This window comes from Pristis pectinata, chromosome 2 (assembly GCF_009764475.1).
Source record: "Pristis pectinata isolate sPriPec2 chromosome 2, sPriPec2.1.pri, whole genome shotgun sequence".
Lineage (NCBI taxonomy): Eukaryota > Metazoa > Chordata > Chondrichthyes > Rhinopristiformes > Pristidae > Pristis > Pristis pectinata.
The window spans coordinates 68,619,732-68,634,572 of NC_067406.1; the positions used below are offsets into that span (position 1 = coordinate 68,619,732).

General features: G+C 39.7%; 1 protein-coding gene across 3 annotated transcripts in view; it reads right to left on the reverse strand.

Annotated features, from left to right (window-relative positions):
• Positions 1-14,317, reverse strand: part of ube2kb (ubiquitin-conjugating enzyme E2Kb (UBC1 homolog, yeast)) — a 54,315-nt gene extending 39,998 nt beyond the window's left edge. The window contains exon 1 of one of the 3 annotated variants that reach the window (XM_052009480.1): positions 13,388-14,317. In XM_052009480.1, coding sequence (XP_051865440.1) covers positions 13,388-13,450 — 63 coding nt within the window. In that variant the 5' untranslated portion in view covers positions 13,451-14,317. The remainder of the gene's footprint in view (positions 1-13,387) is intronic. The other 2 variants (XM_052009471.1, XM_052009490.1) reach the window with 2 other exon arrangements.
• Between the last annotated feature and the right edge of the window lie 524 nt (positions 14,318-14,841).

Genomic DNA, 14,841 nt, shown 5'->3' on the forward strand with positions numbered 1-14,841 from the left:
GTGGTAGGTGCCTAGGATGCACTGTCAGGGGTGGTAGTGGAAGCAGATACGATAGTGGTGTTCAAGAGGCTTTTAGAGATGCACATGAATACACAGGGAATGGAGGGATATGAATCACGTGCATGCAGAAGGGATTAGTTTAATTTGACATCATACTCAGCACAGACATCGTGGGCCGAAGGAGCTGTTCTTGTGCCGTACTGGTCTACATTCTACGTCAACTTCTGAAGCAACAGAAAATGCTGAAAATACTCAACAAGTCACAGCAACCAGCAACAGTGGAGAAACAGAATATTTCAAGCCGTTAACCTTTCCTAAGAACTGGGAATAAATAGTTAAAAGTTTCGCAGGTTTTAAGATTCAACAAGGTGGAAGCCAGGAGAGTTTAAAAAAAATCACAGGAGGGTAATCACCCAATGCAACTAAATATTAAAAGTGATGAAAATGCTGAACAATTACCTTAAATTTTCAAAGTAATTTGGAGGTAATGCTGATCAGCTTTGGACTATCCCATATAAAGATCATCACACATAGAATACTACATTAACAAGTAAATTACTGCTTCACACAGAGCAAGAGTTGAAACAAAAGCCAGAGTAACCAATCAACCCCTCAAGTATGCTCCACCATTCAATAAGAATACTACACTTGATTTTAGCCAAATAGCTGAGAAGCGACCATTCCAGTCCAACTTGCCCTGCATGTCCCCTTTAAACTTCCCCCCTCTAACCTTAAAGCTATGCTCTCTAGTATTCAACATTTTTACCCTGGGAAAAAAAACGTTCTGGCTGTTGTCCTATCCATGCTTGTTATAATTTTAAGAACGTCTATCAGATCTCCCTTCAGCCTCTATGGGAAAGATGTGATGGCACTGGAGGTGGTGTAGCACAGACTCAGCAGGATATTGCCTGGGATGGAGTGGTTCAATAAGGAGGGGAGATAGGATAGACTGGGTTTGTTTTGAAACTGAGAGGGGACTTGGGTATACAAAATTATGAGGGCTATAGATATGTGGAAACTCTACTCTCTACAAAAACTACAGAACATAGATTTAGGGGAACAGATTTAGAGAGGATCCAAAGAAGAACTTTTTCCATCTAGAGGATGGCTGGAATCTGGAATGCATTGCCTGATTGGGTGATGAAGGCAGGTATTCTCACAACTTTTATTAAGTATCTAGATAAGTATTTGAATCACCAATGGACATGGACCAAGTGCTGGTCAATGGGATTACTACAGATAGGAACTTGATGGTCAGTAAGGACATAGTGGGCCAAAAGCCCTGTTTCTGTGTTTATGACTCTGATTCTAAAATCATGGCCTCAACATCACTTTCCTGCTCTATCACCATACCTACTGATTCCCTCTCTGCTTTGAATACATCCAATGACTCTGTCTTCACATTTCTCTTGGGTAGAGAATTCCATAACCCTCCAAGGATAAGAAATACCTCTTCATCCCCATCTTTAATAGGCAAGCTTTTATACTAAAACTGTGCCCCCTAGTTCTAGATACTCCGACAAGGAGAAACATCTTCTCAGCCTCCACACCATCAACTGCTTTAGAATCTTGTGATTTTCAATAAGATCACCTCTCATTTTTGTTATTCTATAGGCCCAACCTGTTCAACTTTTCTTCATATGTCACCCCCTTTCAATGACTTATCAACTTAATGAACCTTCTCTGTACTGCCTCCAATGCAAGTATGTCCTTTCTTAAATATGGTGACCAAAAGCTTCAGTGGTATAAAACCTTGATTAGGCTACATTTGGAGTATTGTGTCCAGTTCTAGTCACCCCATTACTCGAAGGATGTGGCGGCTTTGGAGGTGCAGAAGAGGTTCACCAGGATGTTGCCTGGATTAGAGAGTATTAGCAATAAAGAGAAGTTGAGAGGTTGGACAAACTTGACTGTTTTCTCTGGGGCTTGGGAGGCTGAGAGGAGACAATAGAAGTTTATAAAATTATGAGACACAGATAGGGTAGACAGTCAGAGTCTTTATCCTACAGGGTTGGAAACGTCAAACACTAGAGGGCATAGCTTTAAAGTGGGGGAAGGTTGTCGGGGAGGGGAGTTGAAAGATATGCAAGTTTTTCCTTTACACAGAGCGGTAGATGACTGGAATGCACTACTGGGGGGGGGGGGGGGGGGGGGGCGGGGGGGGGGAGGGATGTGCACAGATACAATACCAACATTTAAGAGCATTCAGACAGGCACATCAACATGCAGGGAATAGAGGAATACGGCTCATGTGAAGGCAAGTAGGATTAGGTTAATTGAACATCATGGTTGCCACAGCAATAAAAGCCAAAATTCCATTACCTTTCCTATCAACTTGTACCTGCTAGCTTTGAATGGTTCCCAAGCTGTGATATCTGATCCTTTGTACCACAAGATTTTATGATCTCACTCCATTTAAAAAATAATCAGCTTTTTCCACTCTTCCTTCCAAAGTGAATAACCTCATATTTTACCACATTATACTCCATCTGCTAACTTCTTGCTTACTCACTTAACCTACCTATAGCTCTTTACATTTTCTCCATGACTTGCAAAACCATCTATCTTTGTATTATCAACAATGTGGCTTAGTACTCAGTCCCTTCATCCAATTCATTAATATAGATTATAAACAGCTGAGACGCTAGAGCTGATTTGTGTCACACCCCACTCGTCACTGATTGTCAATCTGAAAATAACTCATTCTAACTCTTTTCTGTTTGCTAGCTTCTCCTACATCCATGCTATAATACCCAAACTCATTTGCTCTTCTGTATTAATCTTTTATGTAATACCTTATCAAATGCTTTCTGGAAATCCAAATACAATACATCCAAAAGTTCTCCGTTATATGCTCTGTTTGTTACATCCTCAAAAAAACTTTAACAGGTTTGTCAAATACAATTTCCTTTGCATAAAACCATGTTACAAGGCAGCTTGATTGTCCAAGGTTTTCTAAATGTTCTATTATTACCTCTTCAATAATGAGAGATGATAGGCTAAATGGCCTATGGTTTCCTGCTTTCTGTCTGCCTCCTTTATCAAATGGTGGCATAACATTTTCCATCTTCCAGTCCTCTGGCACATCTTTAGAATCCAGAAAATTTTGGTACCAGAGCATCAAATATCTCTGCAGCTATTTCCTTTAATACCCAAGGAGGGGACTTGTTAACCTTTTTTCTAGTGATAGAGATAGTCCTTTTTATTATCTACTTTATTATTGCCATTATTATTTAGATGTTTTTAAGTCTCTCCTGCAATGAAGACCAATTCAAAATAATTATTTAGACTCTGTCATTTATCCATTTCCCATTATTAATTCCTCAATATCATCCAACATTTACTTCAGCTACTTGCTTCCTTTTAACACAACTGCAAAAGCTCTTCCTGTCTTGTTTTTATATTATTTACCAGTATAATTTCCCTTTATAAATCTTTGCAGCATAGTGTCCATCTGAAAAAGGCATACAATCTTTAACTTTCTTAGTTTGCCACAGATTGTGCAGCTTTCTCATAGCACCTGTCTCTGCAATATATTTTTGCTGAGATTTGTGAAATACAGGTCCTCCCCAGGTTATGGCAGTTTGCAAGTCAGAAACACAGCCACGAAGCGAGTTCCCATATGGCAGAAGATGCCTGCACCCATGCAGCAGCCAGTAAATCCATCCCACCAGTCTCCCAAATACCTGTGCATATGCACGCATAAGCTAGGCGTTCATATGCTAGGGAGGACCTATACCTGCTTATACATCTGCTACTGCTGATCTACCACCTTACTCTTCAATCCACTTTCCCAGTTCACTGCAACCACCCGTGTCTTCATACCACTGTAATTGCCTTTGAGTTTAGAACACCAGTTTCAGACAAAGATTGCTCGTCCTCAAGCTAAACTTGAAGTTCTATACTTATGATCACTCTTTTCACAGGGGTTCCTTTACCTTGAGATCATTAATTATTCCTTTCTTGTTAAATAATACTAGGTCTAAAGTGGCCTGCTCCCCGTTTGGCTCCTCAATATGCTGCTCTAAGAAACAATACCAATTACTCTCTATGAACTCATCATCAAGGTTACACAAGCCAGTTTGATTTGTCCAGTCTATTTAATGATTGTAATCACCCATTATTCCAGTACCCATCTTACAACACTCCATTATTTCTTGATTTACATTCTGTCGTCCAATAGAGTTAAAGTTAGGGGCCTATATATTGACATTGACAGCATCTACAGGAGGTGCTGCCTCAAAAAAGCAGTACCTATCATCAAGGATCCCCCACCATCCAGATTATGCCCTCTTCTCACTGCTACTGTCAGCCAGGAAGTACAAAAGCCTGAAGTCCCACACCATCGGGTTCCTACTTTCCTACAACCATCAGGTTCTTAAACCCACCTGCACAACCCTAATCCTAACTCAGCAATGGAATACCACAGACTACATCTTGTACTACCATGGACTTATCTGCAATTGTGGCTTTGTTTATTTTGCACTAAGGTCATACTTTTGCAGTCTTTTTTTCACTGTATAGAATAATTTTATGTACAATTTATATTGTGTTGTTTGACATCTTGCCCCTACTATTTCTTATCAAACTGATTCTACATCAAGTTTGAGCATCATTCCTTACCATTACAGTGATCTCATCTATTAAGAAATCTACCCCATGTTCATTTCCTTTCTATCTATCTTCCTGAAATTTAAAATATACCAGAATATTTAGTTCCCAGCCTTGGTCATCTTGCAACCATGTCTCTAATAATAACTATCTTTTATTTCTATTTTTGCCATCAGGTCATCTGTCTTGTTGCAAATGCGGCATCTATTTACAGAAAAAGAGCCTTTATCTTGTTGTTATTCCTTATTCATTTTCTGTGCACTCTTTCTTCCTCTGCATGATACCCACTCATTATTGTTGACTCTGTCACTGTCCTACCTATTGCTTTTTCCTTCGCTTTGCTTTCTTAAATAACCCATTCATCTGAACCCCTTTCATCCATTTCCAGCTTAGTTGAACTTCCTTCTGATTCCACCAGGTTCCCATCCCTCTGCCAGTTACCAAGTCTTAAATCTCACGCCCCCCCCCCCCCCCCCAAATAGCATTAGCAAACTGTCACGTTAGGGTATTGATGACATCCCTGTTTAGGATGCAACCTGTCTGATTTAGAGAGAAGTCTCGCCATTTCCCAGAAATTATCCCAACTCCTAAGAGTCTAAAGCCCTTCCCCCTGCACTATGTATTCATCGTCCCTTTTTTCTTATTTCTGTACTTACTAGCATGTGACAGTAACCTTGACTGTATCACCTTTAAGGCCCTGCTCTTAATCTCTATACAAGCTTCCTAAACTCTGTCTACAGAACCCTCATCTCTCTTTCTGCTTATGTCATTAGTATCAATATGGACCATGACTGTCATCTGTTCACCTTTTCCCTTCAGGATTGTCTGAATGATGTCCTTGATCCTGGCACTAGGGAGGCAATATACCACCCTGGACTAATTTGTATAACCACAGAAATGCCCTGGACTTTGAGAAAGGGAGCAACATGGCAGGTGTTTTCTGAATTTACAGTGAACCAAATAATCCTACAGCAAGTTCCTCATATTTAATGATTCATAATATTGAAATAAAATGTCACCATCTTAGAGTGTTTTACTTAATGAAGTACTAACAACATACATGGAATTTATATTGTCTGATTCAGACAGTCTGGCAATGCTATCACACACAAATAAAGTTAAATGTGAATTAATAACTCGAGATAACTCAGCATGTGGTTCCCTTGTACTTTAACTAGATTCTTCAAAACAAGCTACTTAAGTTTTCAAAATCAAGGAAATCAAGATAACACTGGAATCACGGCACTACTGAAGGGTCATCAACCTGAAAGTATTTGCTTCTCTCTCTGGATGTTGTCAGATTCATTCAGTATTCCTAACATTTCTTGGTTTTGAGATTGAGCACCCATAGCATTTTTTTTGAAACACTGATGTCCTTCTAATCTTTCACTTGTATTTGAAAAATGACTCCAGTGTGGCAGGTCAGAATTCTAACAAAATAACAAGTGCCAATTCATCACTAATTTATATAATTTTATTTGATAGTTATCATTTCAGTAAACTAGATTTTCTTTAAGCATTCTAAGAAAACTGAAGAATTCACAAGCTTTGCTCAATCTGGTTTGGAAATGTTCCAGTTTCTAATGAAGTAACTTTCCTCAACCTCTCCACTGACTTGTCTCATTGATTCATTGTTGAAATTACAAAATTGTCAGTCCTTTTAGGCATCCAATAATTCCATCTATCACTCAAATCAGTTGCTAAATTTGGATAGTCAAGTAAATTAATTGTGCTAAATTTATTCATCTTATCCAAAATGAATTATTTGATTATGGAAAGAGAAAAATTAAATAATCAAGAATTGCAAAATTGTTCTGGTTACCCACACTCAAAAGTAGATATTAGAGCCAAAGAACACTACAGCACAGGAAACAGGCCATTCAGCCCTTATAGTCTGTGCCGAAACTTTATTCCGCTAGTCCCATTGACCTGCACCCAGTCCATAACCCTCCAGACCTCTCCCATCTATGCATCTATCCAACTTATTCTTAAAACTTAAGAGTGAGCCCACATTTACCACGTCAGATGGCAGCTCGTTCCACACTCTCACTACTCTCTGAGTGAAGGAGTTCCCCCCAAACCTTTCCCCCTTCACCCTAAAGCCACGTCCTCTTGTACTTCTCTCTCCTAATCTAGGTGGAAAGAGCCTACTCACATTTACTCTGTCTGTACCCCTCATAATTTTGTAAACCTCTATCAAATCTCCCCTCATTCTTCTACGCTCCAAGGAATAAAGTCCTAACCTGTTCAATCTTTCCCTGTAACTCCCTGTAATTAAAATAGGATAATACCTGGGTGAGCTGCTGACCTATAAGCATTCAAACTTGGTAACTTTAGTCTTTGCTTTCACAGGGGAATAGATCAAGGACCGGTAATATCTACAAAACCAGCGTATATTCATGAGCAAGGAGGGAAAAACAAGATACATGTAAACATTCAGCAACTTTCTAAGCAATTAGATAACCCCTTGAAATGAACTAGAGAGACTACTTTTGAATACTTGTTAATTTTAAAGTACATTAATGGGTATTAATAAAAATGTAAGACACAGGGCCAAACCATAAGTGGGCACCGTGGTCGGCATGGACTGGTTGGGCCGAAGGGCCTGTATCTGTGCTGTATTGTTTTGTGACTCTAAAACCATTTAGCTCACTGGATTTGAAGGACGTTCATTTAGTCATTTATAAAACTGATTTGGGTTCATGGGGATTGATTTTGTTGTGTGTGCATCGTGATATCACAAACAACTACATAAAAATAATTTTAATGCTCCAAAATATACAATAAACAGGTGGGCTGACAACCAATAGGGCAACATGAAATTTTTCCTAACTTGTCTTATGGTCAAACAGTAGCAATTTGGGGTTGACTGTTTAGACTAGCAAGATGAGACCTATCTTATGAGGATAGGTTGATTGAGCCAGGGCTTTTCTCTTTGGAGAGGAGGAGGATGAGAGGTGACTTGATAGAGGTCTACAAGATGATAAGAGGCATAGATCGAGTGGTCAGTCAGAGACTTTTTCCCCAGGGCAAAAATGGCTAACAGAGGGGGCATAATTTTAAGGTGATTGGAGGATGGTACAAGGGGGATGTCAGAAGCAAGTTTTTTTTTTACACACAGAAAGCGGTGGGTGCATGGAATGCACTGCCAGCAGAGGTTGTGGGGGCAGATACATTAGGGACATGTAAGAGACTCTTAGCTAGCCACATGAATGATAGAAAAATAGAGGGCTGTGTGGGAGCAAAGGGTTAGATAGATCTTAGGGCAGGATTAAATGTCGGCACAGCATCGTGGCTGAAGGGCCTGTACTGTGCTGTAATGTTCTATGTTCAAGTTTGCACATCAATTCAATCAGCCACTACTCCTCTTTATATACCTTTAACTAAGCTGCAAGGTAAAGTGGTGAAGCTAAAGATGGTTTGTGAATGCAGCTCAAAAAAAAAACTGAGACTAAAATAGTTCCAGGTACAGTAGAACTCTGATAATCTAGCACCTTCAGGACTTTGGTATTCCAGTCTAGCAGATTTTCTGGACAATTGGATGTTACTCATACTAGCCAACATACTTTGATTACAGTTTTTTTAAAAAAAACATTACACAGTAGCATAGTAAATTTTTCAGTGAACACGAGTTTAAAAGGAGAGTGGGGAACAGAACCCAGCGAGTTTCAGCTAATTGATCTAGCTGACACACACACAAGCACTCCAGACTCCAACCCCAGCTGCATACGTACTCACATTCCTGTTCCTAGCTGCATACCCACCCAACATGGCCAGCCTCATGATTACTTGGATCTGTGGATAGTAGGTAAATAAATAATGAGGACTTAGTATACTAACGAGTGAGCCAGATGTTGAATTACAGGGATTTCCAAATAATCAGTGGATTTGCAGAGTTTTGCTGTGTTTTCAAATATATCTTGTAAATAACAGATCTAAAACTTTTTAAAGTGTACAAAGAAAAAGACACCCTTTTGTGTTGACTATTCAAATTTCCTAAAAGATGGAGAGTACCTACCAACTTCTGGAAACCTCCAACATTAATTAGCCTCTAAATGATCTCAGGACATGCTAAGCAGACCTCTTTCCCACAGGGCTAAACTGACAGATTTTAAATTGAAGGCCAAGTTAGCAACAAAACATCACACCAAAGGAAATCATTTCATGAATAAATGTAAAACTAACCCAAAAATTATAGTTAAGATCCAAAACAATTTTAGTACTTTATAAAATACAAGAACAAGCAGCATTCTTAAATTGTGCTTTAAGTAGATCAATGACGAAAATAGTAGAAAATGGATAAAAAAATTAACTGCAAGCTAAATCAGTTTGAAAGTGACAAGTTATTCTCTCTACGAATTCCAAAAACATTGAAATATCACCAACAATTTTGTGAATAAAATCTATACTGAAACAACAGGATTTTGGTCAGAGTATTTATTTTAAAACAGAAAATAAATTGGGTTCTTAACAATTTTAAAACTCCAAAATTACAGTACTCAATTCTTTGATGGCCAACAGTAAAAACACCCAGATGCAAATTCAAAAAGTATGTCAGCAATATAAAATCATAAAATGTTAAATTTAATAGCTATATTAGTTTTATCATACAAAAAAATCCCAAGTGATAAAATAATTCTAAGCCCAAACTTAAGAAGCTTACAATTTATATTTTGCCCCACGATCTCACTGAAAGGTAGGACAGGCCGTAGAGGGCAAGTTGCCAAATCCAATGCTTATAAAAGATCTCTGAACACTTTAGAATGGTAGATTACAAGTGGAACCCAACCGGAAGGGAAATGTCAGGAAAAATTGGAGAGAATTTAAGACCCTTCAGAGGTAGAGAAGAAGGTAAAGTGAAGTTGATGAAAAATTCCTAAAGGTGGTGGGAAAGTAGCAGAAAGGCAAATAAACTTGGATACAATTGAGATGAGAGTCATGGAGGACAAGCAAGTAGTAGTAATATTATGGAAGCAAAGTGGTTGAGTTACTGTTCCAGCACTGATCCAGAGGTCCAAGTTCAAATATGACCATGACGGCTGGGGATTTAAATTCAGGCATCTAAAAGTCTTGGTAACAGTAACCCAGATTGTTGTAAAAACCCATTTTGTTCACAAATGTCCTTCAGAGTCATGTCCTTAAGGCAGCACAGAGAAGCAGCAGTTGCTGGTGCTGCAGTACAGCTCCAGCACACTAGGTTCATCCTAGTTTGCTATCTGCCTGAAGCTTGTATGTTCTTCTCTGTGACTGCATGGATATCTTTCAGATGTCCTGGTTTCCTCCCTCATCCCAAAGACAAGCTGATAGGGTAATTAACTACTATAAATTGCCCATAGTGTAGGTGGGCAGCAGACAAATCAGAAGGGTGTTGATGGGCATACAAGGGAGAATAAGCTCCAGGGTTGCTTGTGTGCTACCCTGGAGTATTGACTGTGTGGCTAGGCACAGCTCAAATACCATCCATAAATTTGCTGATAACATCACTGTTGTTGGCAGAATATCAGATGGCGATGAGGCGGCATACAGGAGTGAGTTGGATCAGCTGGTTGACTGGTGTCGCAACAACAACCTCACACTCAACATCAGCAAGACCAAGGAATTGATTGTGGAGATCAGGGAGAAGAAATAGGGAGAACACACACCAGTCCTCATTGAGGGGTCATTGGTGGAAAGGGTGAGCAGATGTTCCTGGGTGTCAACATCTCAGAGGATCTACCTTGGGCCCAAGATCACGAAGAAGGCACACCAGTGGCTCTACTTCAGGAGTTTGAGGAGATTTGGTGTCACCAAAGACCCTTGCAAATTTGTACAGTGGAGAGCATTCTGAGTGGTTGCATCACCACCTGGTCTGGAGGCTCCAATGTGCAGGATTGAAAGAGGATGCGAAAGTCTCAGCCAGCTCCATCACGGGCACAACCTTCCCCACCATTGAGGACATCTTCAAGAGGCAGAGCCTCAAGGCGGCATAATCCATCATTAAGGACCCTAACCACACAGGACATGCCCTCTTCATGTTACTACCATTGGGGAGGAAGTACAGAAGCCTGAAGACCCAAACAATGTTTCAGGAACAGCTTCTTCCCCTGTCATCAGATTTCTGAATGATCCATGAACACTACCTCATTATTCCTCTTTTGCACTATTTATTTATTTTCGTAACTTATAGTAATTTTTATGTCTTGCACCAAAAATGTCATTGACTTTTAACTGCCTCCTTAGTTTACAGGCAATTAGGGGTGGAAAATATTTACTGACATTGCCAGCAATATACACGTCCAATGAACTTTTTTTTAAGAAAAGCTTGAGGGAAAAGGATATGAATCTCAAGTTCATTCCTGTGACACAAGGACACATCAGTGCTCGTCAAAGATAGGAGAACTTCAGACATCCTGTAGAAACCCCTGAAGTAGGTTTATAAAATTATGAGTGGCATAGATAGGGTAGACAGCCAGAATCTTTTTTTTCCCCCATGGTATAAATGTTGAATGCTAGAGGGCATAAATTTAAGGTGAGAGGATGAAGTTTAAAGAGATGTGCGAAGCAAGTTTTTATTTCACACAAAGAGTGGCAAGTGCCTGGAATGCATTGCCAGAGGTAATAGTGGAAGCAGATACGATAGTGGTGTTCAAGAGGTTTTTAGATAGGCACGTGAATATGGATCTTGTGCAGGCAGAAGGGATTACTTTAATTTGTCATCATGCTCAGTACAGATATTGTGGGCTGAAGGGACTATTCCTATGCTGTACTGTTCTATGTTCTAACTTAGGCTTGTAGTGCCTGGAGTGAGATGGACTTTAATGGGCTGGAAGTGGAAGCAATGGAAGAAATGCAATCATAATGGCTTTTAAAAAATCAGCAGAGCTATATTTGAAAAATACCATGATGCTGGAGGAACTCAGCAGGCCAGGCAGCATCCTGAAGAAGGGTCCTGATCTGAAATGTTGACCGCCTTCTTTTCTCCACAGATGCTGCTGGCCTGCTGAGTTCTTCCAGCATCTTAGTGTTTTTCATCTAGATTCCAGCATCTGCTCTCCTTTATTTCTCTAGAACTATAATTGAATTTGAGATTCAGCTTTATGCTACAGTGTGGATTATTCCAAATACTGGACAGCAAGTGCAGCAGACCAATATGCAAAATAAACAGATGAACAATTCCAAAGTCTTAGAACTTTTTCTGAAAGTGAAATACAACTACTATACAAATGTCTCAAACAATATTTGCTTCTAATCTGTTTATTTCTAAAATTTCAATTACTTTGCATTTGTAACTATGGGCAGACCCCAACAAAGCAGAAGCAATGCATTTACAGTGACAAGAGACCAATGAAATTTAACTATGCAACACATCTCAAACTTACTGTTAATAAAGAGTTTAATCAAAAGTACTTTCAATTCAGAATCAAAGTTTTAAGAGCAAGGCCAACTTCACTGCAGTCTGACAAATGTTGTACTGTCAGAGGTGCCATCTTTTAAACAAGAAACTGGAGTCCTGTGTGGTTGTTCCAGTTGACATAAAAAAACTTATCTACCTGAAACACTAACTGTTCCTCTCTCCATGAATGCTGCCTGACCTATTTCCAGCCTTTTCTGCTTCATTTCAAATTCAAACATCTATGGTATTTTAGTTTTGAATGAAAAAATGATACTGTCCAGAAAAGATAAAGCACTTCTAATGTACTGGTCAATATCTCCAAAACAGATAAGCCACTTAATATTCATTTCATTTGTTGTTTGGGAAACCGAGCAAAACTGGCACTCCTATTCCAAAAACTGGCTGAGCCACTACAAAACAGGTTGGAATATATTCGATGTTAACAACCTCAAAATGAATTTAGTGAATTTACAGATCTTTGGACTACGTATTTGTAGTGACACACAACAAAGTGGTAATGCAAGCAGAGTATCAACACTGAAGTATAAAGGGTTCTATACATCATAGTGTGTGGTAATAGTTCCCCAAAATGATAAGCTAGTTCATAAGTTTTAAAATAAATATGAACACTGTTAAAAAAAACTTGATAACCACTAAGAGTCTACAATATGTGCAGTATAGAAATCAATTTAGAGGCAAAATCAAAAAACTTTATACAACAGTTTTGTTTAAGCCTATAATTGAATTGCAATACCGTGCATTTTTTAAAAGCTGAAGTTGACTATAACAAGGAAGTAAAAGAAATCAAAATCACGCTACCATAGCAAAATAACCAAATATCATTAGGGGAAACCTGATAAGTACCCAAGCAGACGATGATACTAATACACTTTCCTTTGTTTAGAACTGTGAAGATGACTATCAGCAAAAGATACAAATAAAATCACACATCCTAATCTCATCTACGATCAACGGCACAAAATGTATACACTTAACAAATATTAATGGGGAGTCATCACCCTAGATTAGTGCCTTTCACTATGGTACAAGAATCCTACACACCCACAACCCTAGCAACAACCTGAGTACTCAAGGCATCACCCGGCCGGATCTCCCAAAATCCAGAATTTCACCGGCTTTAGCGCGATTCACTTCGATCTGACTCTCCCTAGGATGCCATTAAACAGCAGATGTGACGTTTCAAAGATGTATTTAAGAGTGACCTGTGGCGAGCCGCGCAACCGCACCCCGAGCTTCGCCGAAACGCCGCCGGCGCCTGTCCGTCACCCCGGTCCCGTGTCCATCACCATGAACCCACTCTCCCCAACCGCTTCCCGTTAGCGGCCGGTCAACGAAGGAAAGGCGAAACCGGACTAGGGCAGAGAGCGTCCGGCGAAACCTCACCTCTTCGCTCTTCAAGACCTCCTTGAACTCTCGTTTAATTCGCTGCACTGCGATATTGGCCATTTCGCGACACGCTGTTCGGCCTCGGCTCAGCCTTCCTTACAACATCAGACTATCAGCACGGCCAAAATGGCGGCGCTTCCGCGCAGGCGCACTGCAGCTCTATGCCAGGGAACTGGGTCCGCAAGAAGCGCGAGCGCCGGGGTCGCTCTCGCGGCTCACTGGCTGACTGGGAAATGTTGCAGCAGCGCTTGCCTCTTCTAATCTTCATTCAGTAAACTTAGGCCGCCTGTAACACCGTCCAGCGCACACCTGGACAAGGCCAGACCTCCGCCCCTCACCCGCACCCGTGTCAAATGACATCCGGCACAAGGTTACCTGTCATAATACTCACCCACTTACTCCCCGGACCTGTTGATGTAGATCATATACAACAAGCTTATTGCAGCACAGTCAGGTTGAGATGTCATGTATAGTGTGTAGGCCATATGCATCTGATGGCAGCCATTACTTATGCCTATCTTTGCATCTCAACTCACATTCTTGTTTCGAATATTCGTTGAAAAGAATTCGGTTTGTTCATCGCCAGGATCTGCTCAAATATCAATCTTCTGTGCCGTTCTGAATTGAATATCTTAGTGGGATAAATTCTGTTGCAGCGAAACTATATTGATTATATTGACAGCAAAATGTTAAACTTTATTACATTCCGGCATCAATCTATTTACAACCATTTGTTTTACGTATCTTGTGTGAATTCAAGATTTAAGGTGACTTTTTCTCACACTTCGTCAACCTTCCGACGAGTCAGTCTGAATATTAAATCGCCTTCCACGCTCTCCTGACTTTGATTTCGAAAGGGCACCTTTAATATTAGGTCAAAAAGCGACAGAAGATACACTATATGCCACTTTCCCGGCCCGAGTTTGGTGTGGATTATGAAAAGGTACAGATCGAAATGGGATTTGTAAATATTTAAGGAAAAGGAAATATTCAACAATTAAAGATATTTTTATGAAGTATTTGATGTCATTTCATGGCAGAATTCATAAATTATTGTCCTAAATAGTAACGTTAATATTTTGTTTGGCAGGCCTCAAAATATTTCGGACATAGATGATTTTAGTTTGCTATATTGTTCCTTCAATGCCTTTGGCAGACTACTTTTATCTGGGCATCTGTCCTAATTGAGATGTAATAGGGAAACAGAAAAATAAGATTCTAGGAGCACAGAAAACAGAGAATGATACAGACAAGATGATTTAGTATTTGTAATAGTATTTAGTAGTAAATCCAAATTTAAGTAATCCAACATTCCCCTAGACAGCCTTACCATCTTACACTCTCAATTAACCTGAACTCAACCAAACTTCTGCTATTCATACCCAAATTCACATCAAACTTTATCCATCATCCCTGTGCTTGTTGATCTATGTTGTCACCCAGTCCATAAG